This window comes from Coregonus clupeaformis, chromosome 23 (genome assembly GCF_020615455.1).
Source record: "Coregonus clupeaformis isolate EN_2021a chromosome 23, ASM2061545v1, whole genome shotgun sequence".
In the NCBI taxonomy this organism is placed as follows: Eukaryota; Metazoa; Chordata; class Actinopteri; order Salmoniformes; family Salmonidae; genus Coregonus; species Coregonus clupeaformis.
Genome location: NC_059214.1, coordinates 50,069,835 through 50,092,202, shown reverse-complemented (window position 1 = coordinate 50,092,202; position 22,368 = coordinate 50,069,835). Strand labels below are relative to the sequence as shown.

The 22,368-nt window shown below is 45.0% G+C and overlaps 2 protein-coding genes across 3 annotated transcripts in view; both read right to left on the bottom strand.

Moving 5' to 3' along the window:
- The window catches only part of tmem198a (transmembrane protein 198a), a 57,360-nt gene extending 35,728 nt beyond the window's left edge, over positions 1-21,632 (bottom strand). For both annotated transcript variants that reach the window (XR_006657305.1, XM_045206754.1), the window contains exon 1: positions 21,248-21,632. The gene's annotated coding sequence lies outside the window, so the exon portion shown is untranslated. The remainder of the gene's footprint in view (positions 1-21,247) is intronic.
- On the bottom strand, positions 1,853-3,165 carry LOC123481714 (extensin-like). Its single transcript, XM_045206474.1, has 4 exons — positions 3,096-3,165; positions 2,528-3,047; positions 2,195-2,287; positions 1,853-2,087 (listed from the first exon to the last, which is right to left on the bottom strand). Exons 1-4 carry the CDS (start codon positions 3,163-3,165, stop codon positions 1,853-1,855), a joined length of 918 nt encoding a protein of 305 aa, XP_045062409.1.
- Positions 21,633-22,368: the final 736 nt, after the last annotated feature.

Sequence of the window (22,368 nt, the reverse complement as noted above, 5' to 3'; positions counted from 1 at the left end):
CTAAAATCTTACTGCTCTGTGCCATTTATGTTTACCTAGCGTTTCCACGAGAGATTAGGCCTCCTGTGAAAGCTTCTCTCTTATTTACTGCAAAGGCCATTACTCATTCACATTACATTTAGCAGATGCTCCTATCCAGAGCGATTTACAGTTAGTGAGTGCATACATTTTCATACTGGCCCCCCGTGGGAATCGAACCCACAACCCTGGTGTTGCAAGCGCCATGCTCTACCAACTGAGCTACAGTTGGCCATTACTCATTCACAGGGCCATTACTCATTCACAGGGCCATTACTCATTCACGTGGCCATTATTCATTCACAGGGCCATTACTCAATCACAGGGCCATTACTCATTCACAGGGCCATTACTCATTCACAGGGCCACAGAGAGCGCTTTGTTTTTCCCATTGTAAATGTTTTGTCAAGTTAAACTCAATTTTTGTTCCATCTGTATCACATCACCTCTTCCAATCGTCGCTAGAGTTATCAACATGTCCCCCTCCTTTTGTTCACACCGTTTCATATCCTTTATTGCAACATTATAGACATTGAAGTTTCCTTTTGGTGTGATATATTGTTGCTACCACTTCCTGTCTAAGTGGGCGCCATGCTTATAGTGCACATGAACATTCGCTAGAAGAGGTAGAAATTAATTTCAATCAAATGTGCTTGTTCTTTAGTCCTTGACGCTCCTAGTCTACCTCCCATCTGCCTTCGTTAGAGTTCTTCCTAGTCTACCTCCCATCTGCCTTCGTTAGAGTTCTTCCTAGTCTACCTCCCATCTGCCTTCGTTAGAGTTCTTCCTAGTCTATCTCCCATCTGCCTTCATTAGAGTTTGACAGATTCCTCTTCTTCCTAGTCTACCTCCCATCTGCCTTCATTAGAGTTTGACAGATTCCTCTTCTTCAGCGAGGTTTAACGGCGATTGGTTAAGAGCAAGTTGATTGACAAAGTCGTGAAAAATTGGGATTAATTTAATAAAACTTGGCTATAATGAAAAATATGCCTCTAGGTTCAAAATGACTCCAGTCCGGTAGAATGAGGGTTAACTTAGGGTCACACTTTATTTGGATAGTCCGGAAAGTCCATCTGTAGATGCTCTACAGATGGTCATACTATCTGTTGATAAGCAACTGCTTGCTAAGGTCGGAGGTCGAGCAGTTGCCATACCAGGCGGTGATGCAACCAGTCAGGATGCTCTCGATGGTGCAGCTGTAGAACTTTTTGAGGATCTGAGGACCCATGCCAAATCTTTTCAGTCTCCTGAGGGGGAATACGCTTTGTCGTGCCCTCTTCACGACTGTCTTGGTATGTTTGGACCATGATAGTTTGTTGGTGATGTGGACACCAAGGAACTTGAAGCTCTCAACCTGTTCCACTACAGCCCTGTCGATGAGAATGGGGGCGTGTTCGGTCCTCCTTTTCCTGTAGTCCACAATCATCTCCTTTGTCTTGATCACGTTGAGGGAGAGGTTGTTATCCTGGCACCACACGGCCAGGTCTCTGACCTCCTCCCTATAGGCTGTCTCATCGTTGTTGGTGGCAAACTTAATGATGGTGTTGGAGTCGTGCCTGGCCATGCAGTCATGGGTGAACAGGGAGTACAGGAGGGGACTGAGCACGCACATGTTGAGGATCAGCGTGGCAGATGTGTTGTTACCTACCCTTACCACCTGGGGGCGGCCCGTCAGGAAGTCCAGGATCCAGTCGCAGAGGGAGGTTTTTAGTCCCAGGGTCCTTGGCTTAGTGATGAGCTTTGAGGGCATTGTGATGTTGAACGCTGAGCTGCAGTCAATGAACAGCATTCTCACGCAGGTGGTCGTGGTGGAATCTGATGGAGAAGGATGGGACTACCTCAGGCTGAGGGGATGGAGGCTTTGAGCCAGGCTAGCCTGACACTTCACACCAGCAACAGCGGATGGCAACGGAAACCCCAGGAAGGTGGAGGATGGCCCGAGACGCTTCTGTCTTGAGTCAGCAACCTGCTGACCTGTGGTGGCCGTGGGGGAGAGTGTCACTGGGTGGCCATGGGGGAGAGTGTCATGGGGGGAGAGTGTCACTGGGTGGCCGTGGGGGAGGGTGTCACTGGTGGCCGTGGGGAGAGTGTCATGGGGGAGAGTGTCACTGGGTGGCCGTGGGGGAGGGTGTCACTGGGTGGCCGTGGGGGAGAGTGTCATGGGGGAGAGTGTCACTGGGTGGCCGTGGGGGAGAGTGTCACTGGGTGGCCGTGGGGGAGGGTGACACTGGGTGAGAGTGTCACTGGGTGGCTGTGGGGGAGAGTGTCACTGGGTGGCCGTGGGGGAGAGTGTCACTGGTTGAGAGTGTCACTGGGTGGCCGTGGGGGAGAGTGTCACTGGGTGGCCGTGGGGGAGAGTGTCACTGGGTGGCCGTGGGGGAGAGTGTCACTGGGTGGCCGTGGGGGAGAGTGTCACTGTGTGGCTGTGGGGGAGGGTGCCACTGGGTGGCCGTGGGGGAGAGTGTCACTGCATGGCCGTGGGGGAGAGTGTCATGGGGGAGAGTGTCACTGGGTGGCCGTGGGGGAGAGTGACACTGGGTGGCAGTGGGGGAGGGTGACACTGGGTGGCCGTGGGGGAGAGTGACACTGGGTGGCCATGGGGGAGGGTTTCACTGGGTGGCAGTGGGTGAGAGTGTCACTGGGTGGCCGTGGGGGAGGGTGACACTGGGTGGCAGTGGGTGAGAGTGTCACTGGGTGGCCGTGGGGGAGGGTGACACTGGGTGGCCGTGGGGGAGGGTGACACTGGGTGGCCGTGGGGGAGGGTGACACTGGGTGGCCGTGGGGGAGGGTGACACTGGGTGGCCGTGGGGGAGAGTGACACTGGGTGGCCGTGGGGGAGGGTGACACTGGGTGGCCGTGGGGGAGGGTGACACTGGGCGGCCGTGGGGGGAGGGTGACACTGGGTGGCCGTGGGGGAGGGTGACACTGGGCGGCCACCGGCTGTTGTATACTCCCAGGATCCGTGCTGACTCCCGGGGCTGGGAGGTCCGTCTCAAGCGGGGCAAAGCTGTTTGATAGCTGGATCGGATCTTCTCAGACAGATGAAGGGTGGCCAGACTGCCTCCCCGATCTCCTACGTCTTGTGAGTGTCCAGTCTCCCATGAGCCACGGAGTTGAGCTTAACATCTGTCCGTTGGATTGGGACATATCAACGCCGCCCGATTCAGAGACAGCTTAGCTATAGGAGGCATTTAAAACAGAGATTCGGTTTGCCTGGGCTACAGCAAGGTTGGTGTAGTTAGAAAGCAGGTTATCCTTTTCTCTCAGCCGAGCAAACAGCCGGAGGATCTCTTCCCTAAGATGATTGATGGTGGTGCATTTAGGGCAGACAAATCCCTGTCCAGTTTTCAGTTCCACCTTATCTTCATCTTGTGATTGTGTGGAAATCGTCTCACACCTAAAGCATTTGCGCCGTGGATAAAAAACACAGGTGGGCTAGCACTACGAACGTTAGCTGCTGCTTAACAGGAAACTTGCAGTCCCAGCCATAAAGGCTAATCGCGGAAACCATCGCAATAAAAACATTAGCTAGCACCCAAAAAATATTTTGAGAAATTTTTTTTTTCATAAAAACAACAAACTGAGTGTAGCAGGCCAGCAGCAGGGTCTATTAGGCATGCAGTTTAGTATGAATATATTAGCAGACACCACAGAGAGACAGAGACAGACAGAGGCTTAGGCCTGGGAAGAGACACACCAACTCCATTATTCTCTCCCACTATCTGAGCAGATGCAGTTCCCACTTCATCCAAGTCACTAGAAAGAGAAACACATCAACATCCTAATACGTTTTTGAGATGCTGGAGTGCATTCTCTCTCTCTAGATAGTAAACAAAAGTGAAATAAACAATAAAAATTAACAGTAAACATTACACTCAGAAGTTTCAAAAGAATAAAGACATTTCAAATGTCATTATGTCTATATACAGTGTTGTAACAATGTGCAAATAGTTAAAGTACTTAAGTAGTTAAATAAACATAAATATGGGTTGTATTTACAATGGTGTTTGTTCTTCACTGGTTGCACTTTTCTTGTGACAACAGGTCACAAATCTTGCAGCTGTGATGGCACACTGTGGTTTTTCACCCAGTAGATAAGGGAGTTTATCAAAATTGGGTTTGTTTTCGAATTCTTTGTGGATCGCTGTAATCTGAGGGAAATATGTGTCTCTAATATGGTCATACATTTGGCAGGAGGTTAGGAAGTGCAGCTCAGTTTCCACCTCATTTTGTGGGCAGTGTGCACATAGCCTGTCTTCTCTTGAGAGCCAGGTCTGCCTACGGCGGCCTTTCTCAATAGCAAGGCTATGCTCACTGAGTCTGTACATAGTCAAAGCTTTCCTTAAGTTTGGGTCAGTCACAGTGGTCAGGTATTCTGCCACTGTGTACTCTCTGTTTGGGGCCAAATAGCATTCTAGTTTGCTCTGTTTTTTTGTTTGTTCTTTCCAATGTGTCAAGTAATTCTCTTTTTGTTTTCTCATGATTTGGTTGGGTCTAATTGTGTTGTTGTTGTTGTTGTTGTTGTCCTGGGGCTCTGTGGGGTCTGTTTGTGAACAGAGCCCCAGGACCAGCTTACTTAGGGGACTCTTCTCCAAGTTCATCTCTCTGTAGGTGATGGCTTTGTTATGGAAGGTTTGGGAATCGCTTCCTTTTAAGTGGTTATAGAATTTACCGGCTCTTTTCTGGATTTTGATAATTAGAGGGTATTGGCCTAATTCTGCTCTGCATGCATTATTTTGTGTTTTACGTTGTACACGGAGGATGTTTTTGCAGAATTCTGCATGCAGAGTCTCAATTTGGTGTTTGGTCCATTTTGTGAATTCTTGGTTGGTGAGCGGACCCCAGACCTCACAACCATAAAGGGCAATGGGTTCTATAACTGATTCAAGTATTTTAGCCAGATCCTAATTGGTATGTCAAATTTTATGTTCCTTTTGATGGCATAGAAGGCCCTTCTTGCCTTGTCTCTCAGATCGTTCACAGCTTTGTGGAAGTTACCTGTGGCGCTGATGTTTAGGCCGAGGTATGTATAGTTTTTTGTGTGCTCTAGGGTAACGGTGTCTAGATGGAATTTGTATTTATGGTCCTGGCAACTGGACCTTTTTTGGAACACCATTATTTTTGTCTTACTGAGATTTACTGTCAGGGCCCAGGTCTGACAGAATCTGTGCAGAAGATCTAGGTGCTGCTGTAGGCCCTCCTTGGTTGGGGACAGAAGCACCAGATCATCAGCAAACAGTAGACATTTGACTTCAGATTCTAGTAGGGTGAGGCCGGGTGCTGCAGACTGTTCTAGTGCCCTCGCCAATTCGTTGATATATATGTTGAAGAGTGTGGGGCTTAAACTGCATCCCTGTCTCACCCCACGGCCCTGTGGAAAGAAATGTGTGTGTTTTTTGCCAATTTTAACTGCACACTTGTTGTTTGTGTACATGGATTTTATAATGTCGTATGTTTTTCCCCCAACCCCACTTTCCATCAATTTGTATAGCAGACCCTCATGCCAAATTGAGTCAAAAGCTTTTTTGAAATCAACAAAGCATGAGAAGACTTTGCCTTTGTTTTGGTTTGTTTGTTTGTCAATTAGGGTTTGCATGGTGAATACATGGTCTGTCGTACGGTAATTTGGTAAAAAGACAATTTGACATTTGCTCAGTACATTGTTTTCACTGAGGAAATGAACTAGTCTGCTGTTAATGATAATGCAGAGGATTTTCCCAAGGTTGCTGTTGACGCATATCCCATGGTAGTTATTGGGGTCAAATTTGTCTCCACTTTTGTTGATTGGGGTGATCAGTCCTTGGTTCCAAATATTGGGGAAGATGCCAGAACTAAGGATGATGTTAAAGAGTTTAAGTATAGCTAATTGAAATTTGTTGTCTGTATATTTTATCATTTCATTGAGGATACCATCAATACCACAGGCCTTTTTGGGTTGGAGGGTTTGTATTTTGTCCTGTAGTTCATTCAATGTAATTGGAGAATCCAGTGGGTTCTGGTAGTCTTTAATAGTTGATTGTAAGATTTGCATTTGATCATGTATATTTTTTTGCTGTTTGTTCTCTGTTATAGGGCCAAAAAGATTGGAGAAGTGGTTTACCCATACATCTCCGTTTTGGATAGATAGCTCTTCGTGTTGTTGTTTGTTTAGTGTTTTCCAATTTTCCCAGAAGTGGTTAGAGTCTATGGATTCTTCAATTACATTGAGCTGATTTCTGACATGCTGTTCCTTCTTTTTCCGTAGTGTATTTCTGTTTTGTTTTAGTGATTCACCATAGTGAAGGCGTAGGCTCAGGTTTTCTGGGTCTCTATGTTTTTGCTCTCTCTCTCTCTCTCTCTCTCTCTCTCTCTCTCTCTGTCTCTGTCTCTGTCTCTGTCTCTGTCTCTGTCTCTCTCTCTCTCTCTCTCTCTCTCTCTCTCTCTGTCTCTGTCTCTCTCTCTCTCTCTCTCTCTCTCTCTCTCTCTCTCTCTCTCTCTCTCTCTCTCTCTCTCTCTCTCTCTCTCTCTCTCTCTCTCTCTCTCTCTCTCTCTCTCTCTCTCTCTCTGCTATGGTTGTCTACAGTCTGACTTCTTCCCAGACCAACACCATCACACCTCACACTACATTAAGATCACACTGCATCCACAGGAGACACTACACCTGACAGACAGCCCACTCTGGACCAGTGCCTGACAGCCAGTGAGAAGCTATTGTGGTTTTGAGGCCAGAGCAGCTGTGTGTGTGTGTGTGTGTGTGTGTGTGTGTGTGTGTGTGTGTTACCACCATCTACTATTTACTCACCAAATGAATGTAAGAAAATAGTGTTGCAATAACTGTGGCCTCTAATTACAGTTCTTAACCATATACAATCTGGACCACAATACTACACAGTGAACTACTCAGCCTTGTGTAAATGAGACACACACAAACACACACTCTATGGAACAGATGACTCCACTGTCAGTTGGCAGAGCAGAGTTTGGGATGCGTCCCAAATGTCACCCTATTCCCTGTATAGTGCACTACGTTTGACTAGTGTTCCAGAGCCCTATGGGGGTGACATTTCGGATGCAGCCTTTGTTAGGTCTAAAATACTGTACCACTGGTCTTGACTGACATTTGTACTTCATTCTAACCAACAATAAGACTCAAACTCGGACTAAAGTGATGTGCTTTTCAAACCTCTGATCACTTCTGTCAACCTACTTACTGTGTAAAGTCCACAGGACTATCTGACCACCTGGGTAGAGCTGACTATCTGACCACCCGGATAGAGCTGACTATCTGACCACCCGGGTAGAGCTGACTATCTGACCACCTGGAAAGAGCTGACTATCTGACCACCCGGGTAGAGCTGACTATCTGACCACCCGGATAGAGCTGACTATCTGACCACTCGGGTAGAGCTGACTATCTGACCACCCGGGTAGAGCTGACCATCTGACCACCCGGGTAGAGCTGACCATCTGACCACCCGGGTAGAGCTGACCATCTGACCACCCGGGTAGAGCTGACTATCTGACCACCCGGGTAGAGCTGACTATCTGACCACCCGGGTAGAGCTGACTATCTGACCACCCGGGTAGAGCTGACCATCTGATCACCCGGGTAGAGCTGACCATCTGATCACCCGGGTAGAGCTGACCATCTGATCACCCGGGTAGAGCTGACCATCTGATCACCCGGGTAGAGCTGACTATCTGACCACCCGGGTAGAGCTGACCATCTGATCACCCGGGTAGAGCTGACCATCTGATCACCCGGGTAGAGCTGACCATCTGATCACCCGGGTAGAGCTGACCATCTGATCACCTAGAGCTGCAGGGCCATAACAATAGATCTATCTATACAGTGGGAAAAAAAAATATTTAGTCAGCCACCAATTGTGCAAGTTCTCCCACTTAAAAAGATGAGAGAGGCCTGTAATGTTCACCATAGGTACACATCAACTATGACAGATACATTGAGGGAAAAAAATCCAAAAAATCACATTGTAGGATTTTTTATGAATTTATTTGCAAATTATGGTGGAAAATAAGTATTTGGTCACCTACAAACAAGCAAGATTTCTGGCTCTCACAGAACTGTAACTTCTTCTTTAAGAGGCTCCTCTGTCCTCCACTCGTTACCTGTATTAATGGCACCTGTTTGAACTTGTTATCAGTATAAAAGACACCTGTCCACAACCTCAAACAGTCACACTCCAAACTCCACTATGGCCAAGACCAAAGAGCTGTCAAAGGACACCAGAAACAAAATTGTAGACCTGCACCAGGCTGGGAAGACTGAATCTGCAATAGGTAAGCAGCTTGGTTTGAAGAAATCAACTGTGGGAGCAATTATTAGGAAATGTAAGACATACAAGACCACTGATAATCTCCCTCGATCTGGGGCTCCATGCAAGATCTCACCCCGTGGGGTCAAAATGATCACAAGAACGGTGAGCAAAAATCCCAGAACCACACAGGGGGACCTAGTGAATGACCTGCAGAGAGCTGGGACCAAAGTAACAAAGCCTACCATCAGTAACACACTACGCCGCCAGGGACTCAAATCCTGCAGTACAAGACGTGTCCCCCTGCTTAAGCTAGTACATGTCCAGGCCCATCTGATGTTTGCTAGAGTGCATTTTGATGATCCAGAAGAGGATTGGGAGAATGTCATATGGTCAGATGAAATCAAAATAGAACTTTTTTGGTAAAAACTCAACTCGTCGTGTTTGGAGGACAAAGAATGCTGAGTTGCATCCAAAGAACACCATTCCTACTGTGAATCATGGGGGTAGAAACATCATGCTTTGGGGCTGTTTTTCTGCAAAGGGACCAGGACGACTGATCCGTGTAAAGGAAAGAATGAATGGGGCCATGTATCGTGAGATTTTGAGTGAAACCTCCTTCCATCAGCAAGGGCATTGAATATGAAACGTGGCTGGGTCTTTCAGCATGACAATGATCCCAAAAACTCCGCCCGGGCAACGAAGGAGTGGCTTCGTAAGAAGCATTTCAAGGTCCTGGAGTGGCCTAGCCAGTCTCCAGATCTCAACCCCATAGAAAATCTTTGGAGGGAGTTGAATGTCCGTGTTGCCCAGCGACAGCCCCAAAACATCACTGCTCTAGAGGAGATCTGCATGGAGGAATGGGCCAGAATACCAGCAACAGTGTGTGAAAACCTTGTGAAGACTTACAGAAAACGTTTGACCTGTGTCATTGCCAACAAAGGGTATATAACAAAGTATTGAGTAACTTTTGTTATTGACCAAATACTTATTTTCCACCATAATTTGCAAATAAATTCATTAAAAATCCTACAATGTGATTTTCTGGATTTTTTTTTCTCATTTTGTCTGTCATAGTTGACGTGTACCTATGAGGAAAATTACAGGCCTCTCTCATCTTTTTAAGTGGGAGAACTTGCACAATTGGTGGCTGACTAAATACTTTTTTCCCCCACTGTATGTCAACAAGCTCTCGCAGTCTCACGTCAGAATGATACGTTCATCCATGTTTCTCAAACGTCAAATTATCCATGTTATCCCTAGCCCACTGTGTTAACCATACAGACAGTCTCACTATGTTATCCCTAGCCCACTGTGTTAACCATACAGACAGTCTCACTATGTTATCCCTAGCCCACTGTGTTAACCATACAGACAGTCTCACTATCTTATCCCTAGCCCACTGTGTTAACCATACAGACAGTCTCACTATGTTATCCCTAGCCCACTGTGTTAACCATACAGACAGTCTCACTATGTTATCCCTAGCCCACTGTGTTAACCATACAGACAGTCTCACTATGTTATCCCTAGCCCACTGTGTTAACCATACAGACAGTCTCACTATCTTATCCCTAGCCCACTGTGTTAACCATACAGACAGTCTCACTATCTTATCCCTAGCCCACTGTGTTAACCATACAGACAGTCTCACTATGTTATCCCTAGCCCACTGTGTTAACCATACAGACAGTCTCACTATGTTATCCCTAGCCCACTGTGTTAACCATACAGACAGTCTCACTATGTTATCCCTAGCCCACTGTGTTAACCATACAGACAGTCTCACTATGTTATCCCTAGCCCACTGTGTTAACCATACAGACAGTCTCACTATGTTATCCCCTAGCCCACTGTGTTAACCATACAGACAGTCTCACTATCTTATCCCTAGCCCACTGTGTTAACCATACAGACAGTCTCACTATCTTATCCCTAGCCCACTGTGTTAACCATACAGACAGTCTCACTATGTTATCCCTAGCCCACTGTGTTAACCATATAGACAGTCTCACTATGTTATCCCTAGCCCACTGTGTTAACCATACAGACAGTCTCACTATGTTATCCCTAGCCCACTGTGTTAACCATACAGACAGTCTCACTATGTTATCCCTAGCCCACTGTGTTAACCATACAGACAGTCTCATTATGTTATCCCTAGCCCACTGTGTTAACCATACAGACAGTCTCACTATGTTATCCCTAGCCCACTGTGTTAACCATACAGACAGTCTCACAGTGTTATCCCTAGCCCACTGTGTTAACCATACAGACAGTCTCACTATGTTATCCCTAGCCCACTGTGTTAACCATACAGACAGTCTCACTATGTTATCCCTAGCCCACTGTGTTAACCATACAGACAGTCTCACTATGTTATCCCTAGCCCACTGTGTTAACCATACAGACAGTCTCACAGTGTTATCCCTAGCCCACTGTGTTAACCATACAGACAGTCTCACTATGTTATCCCTAGCCCACTGTGTTAACCATACAGACAGTCTCACTATGCTTTCCCTAGCCCACTGTGTTAACCATACAGACAGTCTCACTATGTTATCCCTAGCCCACTGTGTTAACCATACAGACAGTCTCACTATGTTATCCCTAGCCCACTGTGTTAACCATACAGACAGTCTCACTATGTTATCCCTAGCCCACTGTGTTAACCATACAGACAGTCTCACTATGTTATCCCTAGCCCACTGTGTTAACCATACAGACAGTCTCACTATGTTATCCCTAGCCCACTGTGTTAACCATACAGACAGTCTCCCTATGTTATCCCTAGCCCACTGTGTTAACCATACAGACAGTCTCCCTATGTTATCCCTAGCCCACTGTGTTAACCATACAGACAGTCTCCCTATGTTATCCCTAGCCCACTGTGTTAACCATACAGACAGTCTCACTATGTTATCCCTAGCCCACTGTGTTAACCATACAGACAGTCTCCCTATGTTATCCCTAGCCCACTGTGTTAACCATACAGACAGTCTCACTATGTTATCCCTAGCCCACTGTGTTAACCATACAGACAGTCTCCCTATGTTATCCCTAGCCCACTGTGTTAACCATACAGACAGTCTCACTATGTTATCCCTAGCCCACTGTGTTAACCATACAGACAGTCTCCCTATGTTATCCCTAGCCCACTGTGGAGCAGCAGGACACAGCTATCCGTCCATCTCTCCAGTTGATCCCTGTAAATCCCAGGTTAGTACTGAGGACGTTTAAATGGGATTACTGGACCAGCTCACTGTTTGGCCTGAGCCACTCCAGGACCAGCTCACTGTTTAGCCTGAGCCACTCCAGGACAGGACCGTGGACATCAGGATACTACAGTCAGTGATGGTGTCCCAAAATGGCTCCTTATTCCCTATGGGCCTTGTTCAAAATAAGTGCTGTCAGCGACTCTGATACAGAGATTGAGATGCAGGAGATTTCTATGAGACACAAGTAGGCAAGACAAAGCCTGGTCCCAGATCTGTTTGTGCTATCTGGCCAACTCCTATGGTCATTGTCACACTGCATGGAGGATTAAGGACAGACAGACCTTCACCTAGGGCTGAGTGACACTATTGTGATTCAGTTCTTACTCAAACAACAGCACAGTCTCTTTCCCTTTCTCTCCTGCAAACAGAAAGATAGATAGGAATCACGGTCCGGACACCAAAACGGTCCCATCAAGTTCAGGCTAAACTAGATCCAAGCATTCTGACCTCAAGCCCATCATCGTTATCAGAAATGACCCTCCCTCTACATGATGTTCTAAAACATGACCCTCTCTCTACATGATGTTCTAGAACATTACCCTCCCACTACATGATGTTCTAGAACATGACCCTCCCACTATATGATGTTCTAGAACATGACCCTCTCTCTCCATGATGTTCTAGAACATGACCCTCCCACTACATGATGTTCTAGAACATGACCCTCTCTCTACATGATGTTCTAGAACATGACCCTCCCACTACATGATGTTCTAGAACATGACCCTCCCACTACATTATGTTATAGAACATGACCCTCTCTCTACACGATTTTCTAGAACATGACCCGCCTCTACATGATGTTCTAGAACATGACCCTCCCACTACATGATGTTCTAGAACATGACCCTCTCTCTACATGATGTTCTAGAACATGACCCGCCTCTACATTATGTTATAGAACATGACCCTCCCACTACATGATGTTCTAGAACATGACCTTCTCTCTACATTATGTTATAGAACATGACCCACTACATGATGTTATAGAACATGACCCTCCCACTACATGATGTTCTAGAGCATGACCCTCTCTCTACATGATGTTCTAGAACATGACCCTCCCTCTACATTATGTTCTAGAACATGACCCTCTCTCTACATTATGTTATAGAACATGACCCTCCCACTACATGATGTTCCAGAGCATGACCCTCCCACTACATGATGTTCTAGAGCATGACCCTCCCACTACATGATGTTCTAGAACATGACCTTCTCTCTACATGATGTTCTAGAACATGACCCACCTCTACATTATGTTCTAGAACATGACCCTCCCACTACATGATGTTCTAGAACATGACCCTCTCTCTACATTATGTTCTAGAACATGACCTCCCACTACATGATGTTCTAGAACATGACTCTCCCACTACATGATGTTCTAGAACATGACCCGCCTCTACACGATGTTCTAGAACATGACTCTCTCTACACGATGTTCTAGAACATGACCCTCTCTCTACATGATGTTCTAGAACATTACCCTCCCACTACATGATGTTCTAGAACATGACCCTCTCTCTACATGATGTTCTAGAACATGACCCTCCCACTACATTATGTTCTAGAACACGACCCTCTCTCTACATGATGTTCTAGAAATGACTCTCTCTCTACATGATGTTCTAGAACATGACCCTCTCTCTACATGATGTTCTAGAACATGACCCTCCCACTACATGACGTTCTAGAGCATGACCCTCCCACTACATGATGTTCTAGAACATGACCCTCTCTCTACATGATGTTCTAGAAATGACTCTCTCTCTACATGATGTTCTAGAACATGACCCTCTCTCTACATGATGTTCTAGAACATGACCCTCTCTCTACATGATGTTCTAGAACACGACCCTCTCTCTACATGATGTTCTAGAAATGACTCTCTCCCTACATGATGTTCTAGAACATGACCCTCTCTCTACATGATGTTCTAGAACATGACCCTCTCTCTACATGATGTTCTAGAACACGACCCTCTCTCTACATTATGTTCTAGAAATGACTATCTCTCTACATGATGTTCTAGAACATGACCCTCTCTCTACATGATGTTCTAGAACTCCAAACAAAAAAAAACCTTCAAAGGCATCTGTCAAATAAAACATGTATTATATTTTGTATAAAACCACACCCTCAATCAAAAAGAGTCACCGTCTCCTCTGTTGGCTGTGCAGCAGCAGCTCCCTGGATAAAGACTGCATGGCTTTGGCATGGTAAATCTGTAGCTGGAGCTGGTGTCTATAGAGCTGGTGGGAAGGACAGCAGTGAATTGGATTAATAGGGTTAGAATAGACTTTCTCCCTCTGTAATCCTTTCTTGCAGTCCCCCTCTTGCACTCTCTCTCTCTCTCTCTCTCTCTCTCTCTCTCTCTCTCTCTCTCTCTCTCTCTCTCTCGCTCTCTCTCTCTCTCTCTCTCTCTCTCTCTCTCTCTCTCTCTCTCTCTCTCTCTCTCTCTCTCTCTCTCACACACACAGTCCCACCACCCACCCTCTCTCTCTTTCTCTCTATCTCCCTCTCTAAGTCCCACCACTATCTCTCTCCAACACTCCTCTCTCCAACACTCTCTCTCTCTCCCATCACTCTCTCTCTCCCAGTCCCATTCTCTCTCACTCCCACTCTCTTCCTCAGACCATCCAGAAGGAAAGTGCTCAAAATAGCCCACGTTAACATGTGTAGCTTAAGAAACAAGGTTCATGAAATCAATAATTTGCTAGTAACAGATGACATTAAATATTCTGATTATCTCTGAAACTCACTTAGATAAAACCTTTGAGGATACAGTGGTAGCAATACAAGGTTATAACATTTACAGAAAATATAGAAATGCCAATGGTGGAGGTGTTGCTGTTTATATTCAGAACCACATTTCTGTGAAGATTAGAGAGGATCTCATGTTAAATACTGTTGAAGTAATATGGCTACAGGTTCATCTGCCTCACCTAAAGCCCATTCTGGTGGGAAGCTGCTATAGACCACCAAGTGCTAACAGTCAGTATCTGGATAACATGTGTGAAATGCTTGATTATGTATGTGATATCAATAGAGAGGTATACTTTCTGGGTGATTTAAATATTGACAGGCTTTCATCAGGATGCCCACTCAAGAGAAAGCTTCAAACTGTAACCAGTGCCTGCAACCTGGTTCAGGTTATCAGTCAACCTACCAGGGTGGTTACAAACAATACAGGAATTAAATCATCAACATGTATTGATCATATCTTTACTAATGCTGCAGAGATGCCATTGGATGTAGTGAGATCTTGTTCCGTGTTAGGTATTGGCACTAGTCGGTTGTGGGATCTTGTTCCGTGTTAGGTATGTTGTTTGTGTACCTTGGACTTCACGTTTCGTTTCTTGTTTGGTCGTTGTGTTTATAAGTCAAATAAACATGTATGCATATCACGCTGCGCCTTGGTCTGACCCGTTCATGAACGAACGTGACAGAAGATCCCACCAAACGAGCCTCCGAGGCAGAATGCCCACCCGGCCCCTACCCTGTTAAGTAAAGGTTGTGCGGTGTCGGAGTCCGCACCTTTGGGGGGGGGGGGTTTATGGGGTACTGTCACACCCTGACTCTGGGGACTATTATTTGTTGAGGCAGGGTGTGATTTTCTATGTTGTGATTGTCTTTGTTGTTTATTCTAGTATGTGTATTTCTATGTTGGCCGGTGTGGTTCCCAATCAGAGGCAGCTGTCGCTCGTTGTCTCTGATTGGGGACCATAATTAGGCAGCCTATTGGCACTAGTGGGTTGTGGGATCTTGTTCCGTGTTAGGTATGTTGTTTGTGTACCTTGGACTTCACGTTTCGTTTCTTGTTTGGTCGTTGTGTTTATCAGTCAAATAAACATGTATGCATATCACGCTGCGCCTTGGTCTGACCCGTTCATGAACGAACGTGACACCTATGTTGTTGATGTAAAGAATATATGTTGGTCCGTGGTGTGTAATGAGGAGCAAACAGACACTGCACTTGACACATTTATGAAATTGCTTATTCCAGTTACTAATAAGCATGCACCCATTAAGAAAATGACTGTAAAAACTGTTCAATCCCCGTGGATTGATGAGGAATTAAAAAAGTGTATTGTTGAGAGGGAAGAGGCAAAAAGAATGGCAAATAAGTCTGGCTGCACAACCGATTGGCAAACGTATTGCAAATTGAGAAATCATGTGACTAAACTGAATAAAAAGAAGAAGAAACTACACTATGAAACAAAGATAAATGACATAAAGAATGATAGTAAAAAGCTTTGGAGCACCTTAAATGACATTTTGGGAAAAAAGGCAAACTCAGCTCCATCATTCATTGAATCAGATGGCTCATTCATCACAAAACCAACTGATATTGCCAACTACTTTAATATTTTTTTCATTGGCAAGATTAACAAATTTAGGCATGGCATGCCAGCAACAATTGCTGACACTACACATCCAAGTATATCTGACCACATTATGAAAGACAAGCATTACAATTTTGAATTCCTTATAGTGAGTGTGGAAGAGGTGAAAAAAGTATTGTTGTCTATCAACAATGACAAGCCACCGGGGTCTGACAACTTGGATGGAAAATTACTGAGGATAATAGCGGACGATATTGCCACTCCTGTTTGCAATATTTTCAATTTAAGCCTACTAGAATGTGCTTGCCCCCAGGCTTGGAGGGAAGCAATAGTCATTCTGCTACCTAAGAATAGTAAAGCCCCCTTTACTGGCTCAAATAGCTGATTAATCAGCCTGTTACCAACCCTTAGTAAACTATTGTACAAAATGTGTTTGACCAGATACAATGCTATTTTACAGTAAACAAATTGACAACAAACTTTCAGCATGCTTATAGAGAAGGACATTCAACAAGCACAGTACTTACACAAATGACTGATGATTGGCTGAGAGAAATTGATGATAAAAGATTGTTGGAAAACGTATGTGTTATGGCTTTACACCCCCTGCTATAATGTGGATAAAGAGTTCCTTGTCTAACAGAACACAGAGGGTGTTCTTTAATGGAAGCCTTTCAAACATAATCCAGGTAGAATCAGGAATTCCCCAGGGCAGCTGTCTAGGCCCCTTACTTTTTTCCATCTTTAATAACGACATGCCACTGGCTTTGAGTAAAGCCAGTGTGTCTATGTATGCGGATGACTCAACACTATACCCGTCAGCTACTACAGCAGGGTTCTTCAATTCTGGTCCTGGAGGGCCGAAACACCTCTGTTTTTCATCCTCTCCTTCTAATCAGGGGCTAATTCAGACCTGGGACACCAGGTGAGTGCAATTAACTACCAGGTAGAAATAAAAAAACGAAGTGTTTCGGCCCTCCAGGTCCGGAATTGAAGAACCCTGTACTACAGCAACTGAAATAACTGCAACACTTAACAAAGAGGAATAAGTTAGTCCTAAATATTTCCAAAACTAAAAGCATTGTATTTGGGTCAAATCATTCACTAAACTCTAAACCTCAGCTACATCTCGTAATGAATAATGTGGAAATTGAGCAAGTTGAGGTGACTAAACTGCTTGGAGTAACCCTGGATTGTAAACTGTCATGGTCTAAGCATATTCATACAACAGTAGCTAAGATGGGGAGAAGTACAGTGGGGTAAAAAAGTATTTAGTCAGCCACCAATTGTGCAAGTTCTCCCACTTAAAAAGATGAGAGAGGCCTGTAATTTTCATCATAGGTACACGTCAACTATGACAGACAAATTGAGAAAAAAAAATCCAAAAAATCACATTGTAGGATTTTTAATGAATTTATTTGCAAATTATGGTGGAAAATAAGTATATGGTCACCTACAAACAAGCAAGATTTCTGGCTCTCACAGACCTGTAACTTCTTTTTAAGAGGCTCCTCTGTCTGAATCTGCAATAGGTAAGCAGCTTGGTTTGAAGAAATCAACTGTGGGAGTAATTATTAGGAAATGGAAGACATACAAGACCACTGATAATCTCCCTCGATCTGGGGCTCCACGCAAGATCTCACCCCGTGGGGTCAAAATGATCACAAGAACGGTGAGCAAAAATCCCAGAACCACACGGGGGACCTAGTGAATGACCTGCAGAGAGCTGGGACCAAAGTAACAAAGCCTACCATCAGTAACACACTACGCCGCCAGGGACTCAAATCCTGCAGTGCCAGACGTGTCCCCCTGCTTAAGCCAGTACATGTCCAGGCCCGTCTGAAGTTTGCTAGAGTGCATTTGGATGATCCAGAAGAGGATTGGGAGAATGTCATATGGTCAGATGAAACCAAAATAGAACTTTTTGGTAAAAACTCAACTCGTCGTGTTTGGAGGACAAAGAATGCTGAGTTGCATCCAAAGAACACCATACCTACTGTGAAGCATGGGGGTGGAAACATCATGCTTTGGGGCTGTTTTTCTGCAAAGGGACCAGGACGACTGATCCATGTAAAGGAAAGAATGAATGGGGCCATGTATCGTGAGAATTTGAGTGAAAACCTCCTTCCATCAGCAAGGGCATTGAAGATGAAACGTGGCTGGGTCTTTCAGCATGACAATGATCCCAAACACACCGCCCGGGCAACGAAGGAGTGGCTTCGTAAGAAGCATTTCAAGGTCCTAGAGTGGCCTAGCCAGTCTCCAGATCTCAACCCCATAGAAAATCTTTGGAGGGAGTTGAAAGTCCGTGTTGCCCAGCGACAGCCCCAAAACATCACTGCTCTAGAGGAGATCTGCATGGAGGAATGGGCCAAAATACCAGCAACAGTGTGTGAAAACCTTGTGAAGACTTACAGAAAACGTTTGACCTGTGTCATTGCCAACAAAGGGTATATAACAAAGTATTGAGAAACTTTTGTTATTGACCAAATACTTATTTTCCACCATAATTTGCAAATAAAATTATTAAAAATCCTACAATGTGATTTTCTGGAGAATTTTTTTTTCATTTTGTCTGTCATAGTTGACGTGTACCTATGATGAAAATTACAGGCCTCTCTCATCTTTTTAAGTGGGAGAACTTGCACAATTGGTGGCTGACTAAATACTTTTTTCCCCACTGTATGTCCATAATTTAGCGCTGCTCTGCCTTCCTAACAACACTATCAACAAGGCAGGTCCTACAGGCCCTAGTTTTGTCGCACCTGGACTACTATTCAGTAGTGTGGTCAGGTGCCACAAAGAGGGACTTGGGAAAATTGCAGTTGGCTCAGAACAGGGCAGCACAGCTGGCCCTTAAAAGTACACGGAGAGCTAACATTAATGACATGCATGTCAGTCTCTCCTGGCTTAGAGTGGAAGAGAGATTGACCTCATCACTGCTTGTTTTTGTAAGAGGTGTTGTCAAGCTGAATGTACCGAGCTGTCTGTTTGGAATACTGGCACACAGCTCGGACACCCATGCATACCCCACATGACATGCCACCAGAGGTCTCTTCACAGACCCCAAGTCCAGAACAGACTATGGGAGTCACACAGTACTACATAGAGCCATGACTAGAGGGAACTATATTCCACATCAGGTACTGTAACTGATGCAAGCAGTAGAATCAGATAAAAAAAACAGGTAAAAATACACCTTATGGAACAACGGGGACTGTGAAGAGACACACACAAAGGTATAGACACATGCATGTGCACACATTGGGATATTGTTGTATGGTGGTATTAATCATTTTGTATTATAGATATGTAGTGGTATAATAATGCTATATGATGTACTGCTTTATCTTTTGTTTTATAAGTAATGTAAGTCTTGTAATATGTTTGGACCCCAGGAAGAGTAGCTGCTGCCTTGGCAGGAACTAATGGGGATCCATAATAAACCCCAGGAAGAGTAGCTGCTGCCTTGGTAGGAACTAATGGGGATCCATAATAAACCCCAGGAAGAGTAGCTGCTGCCTTGGCAGGAACTAATGGGGATCCATAATAAACCCCAGGAAGAGTAGCTGCTGCCTTGGTAGGAACTAATGGGGATCCATAATAAACCCACGGAAGAGTAGCTGCTGCCTTGGCATGAACTAATGGGGATCCCTAATAAATACAAATACAAAAATCACCTCCTCTCTCTATCCCTCTCCTTCTCACTCTTTCTTGTTCCCCCTCTCCCCCTCTTTTCCCTTTTCCTCACCCCCACTCTCTCTCTCCCTCACCCCTCTCTCTCCCTCACCCCCTCTCTCATCACCCTCACCCCCTCTCTCATCTCCCTCACCCCCCTCTCTCATCTCCCTCACCCCCTCTCTCTCTCTCTCTCTCTCTCTCCCTCACCCCCTCTCTCTCTCTCTATTACAGAACTGACTTCAAAACACAATGCCCCCATTTCACACCATTTAACGCTGTTCATCTCACGCTCCAATATGCAGCATCCATTTTACATTCCCAATGCGTTCCTTCCTCATCCTAACCATCCATCACTCACTACCCCTAAAACGATGTCTGTCTAAAGCAATGATTGAAATGCACTTGTTCTGCCTTCAATACACAGGGGAATTTAAAAATCTTCAAACAAGCGAATATTTAAAATGTCAATTGTTTTAAGAGCTTTTTCACAACAAATTGTTCAATTAACACATCATGAGCCTCAACCCTCATACAGTACATAACAAAGGCTAGCTTATATATTGTTGTCTGTAACAACCACAGCCCAAAACACTGCCAATCACAGCGGTGGAAAACACATCCTCCTTGACAAGAGCCTTATACACACAAAGCTCTCAGGGTCATTGCACCCATAGCTCTCTGTCTGTAAATTTAAGAGTGGTTACATTTCTCCAGCCCCCATCCCTCAGCTGGTTCCATTTCTCCAGCCCCCATCCCTCAGCTGGTTCCATTTCTCCAGCCCCCATCCCTCAGCTGGTTCCATTTTTCCAGCCACATCCCTCAGCTGGTTCCATTTCTCCAGCCCCCATCCCTCAGCTGGTTCCATTTCTCCAGCCCCCATCCCTCAGCTGGTTCCATTTCTCCAGCCCCCATCCCTCAGCTGGTTCCATTTCTCCAGCCCCCATCCCTCAGCTGGTTCCATTTCTCCAGCCACATCCCTCCACGCACACATAGACAAAGAATGAAATACGTAAACAACTATTACTGAATTCATAGGCCTACCTAGTGGTCTCTTGTATAGGCGGATGCAAAAAAAAAAAACGGTATACAAATATTTTAAAAAGCCATTAAAAGCTACTACTAATTATATTATATCGAAACATTGTGCTTAATTGTCTACACAGATTGTGATGGACCTAGTAGTCAGATTGCACACGTGACTTTCCACCATGCGATGGAGTTCGCGGGAAGGGCAGTCGGCAAGCGGGGAATCGATTACATGATCTTGTTTACATGCTGTGGCTCGTAATTATACACCCTAATATCTAATAAAAACCTACGTTTATAAAAAACCACAGCGATTATTTTGTTTGGTGGGGATATTACAACAACGGTTGTACGGAGACAGTGAAAGGTGTTGAGACATAGGCTACATTGTTATTATGAAAACAAAACAACAAAAACAAGACTCATTACAAACCCTGTTTTTTTCATGACAATGTGACATTTTCCCAACGAATTGATGTATCATCTTACTGTATGTCAATTGTCTCCATCATGTCTTGTCATCAAGCATCCCCTTTCAGAGAGACCGGCTACAGTAAGCCTTGAACACACTGTCCAAATCCATCCAACAACCAACGGCGGTTATTGAAGAACAAAAGAAAACTGCACCTGCTTCACTCACCTCCTTAACGATCCAGCATAGAGAACATAGGCTATATTCCCAGCCAGCGTCCACTGAATCCTCCTCTGTGTCAGCTCACAGCATCCAAGACAGTCATGTCCCTCAACCCTGTCCCAGTCCCTGTCTGTCTCAAACGCTACAGAGGCAACAGAACCACGGCTTGACAGAGAGAGCACACTCCCGACCACCAAGCCATCCGGATACAGAACAACTTCTCAACGCTCCAGCTTCTGTAATATTCAATGGAAATAATGATTATAAATATAAAATCAAGCCTGTTTTTCATTAAAACTGTTGTCCTAAATTGGGGTCCATCTCTTGGCTTGGGATTCCGTGTCTCTTGTTCTTCCCAATCGGACGCTGTGATTTCTTTGTGTTCAAGCGTCCTCCGCTCGCATCACGTAGCTCCAGCTTGCCTTGGATGATACCATTATACACGTGAACACGGGGTTGTAGGCTACAGCACAGGAGATAATATCAATGGGTGGAGGAGTGCGCTACTCGAGACGTGTCGAAGTCATGTTCTGTTCTTTGCTTTGTTTACTGTCGAAAATTAAATAAATAAGAGAAAATAGCATACAGTACAAATTCATATTTAGATCAGATAATCTGAAAGGATCACGCTACATTAAAGCCTTTTCAATTCTTGTAGTGTACATCGGGTACATTTTGAAGAAAAGTCTAGGGAAAACCGTTCCCCTGTGCGTTGTCCGTGGTCCACAACATTCACACACAGAACACTGACCATTCAGCACCATGGACAGGTACCGGGGCTGTAGTAGACTTACAGTCATTCAGCACCATGGACAGCGTCGGACCGGCCCACACAATAAGCTACAGTTTGTGTTTGATGTATTGACACTAACCTCGGCCTTTGTCTTTAACTAGCCTATTATTTTTCTCTGGTTGTTCCCATACTGTACTTCTTCACACAGTTAGTAGGCCTACAGTACAAGTCTTTAGTCCAAACAGGACTTTTTACAGTACAAGTCTTTAGTCCAAACAGGACTTTTTACAGTACAAGTCTTTAGTCCAAACAGGACTTTTTACAGTACAAGTCTTTAGTCCAAACAGGACTTTTTACAGTACAAGTCTTTAGTCCAAACAGGACTTTTTACAGT

Excerpts from the sequence above, each read along its gene's own strand:
- LOC123481714 (XM_045206474.1), bottom strand. The coding sequence starts at position 3,165 with ATGTCCCAATCCAACGGACAGATGTTAAGCTCAACTCCGTGGCTCATG. Across the intron at positions 3,048-3,095 it reads AGACTGGACACTCACAAGAC|ATCCGATCCAGCTATCAAAC; the intron begins GTAGGAGATCGG and ends CTGTCTGAGAAG. Across the intron at positions 2,088-2,194 it reads CTCTCCCCCACGGCCACCCA|TGACACCCTCCCCCACGGCC; the intron begins GTGACACTCTCC and ends CACGGCCACCAG.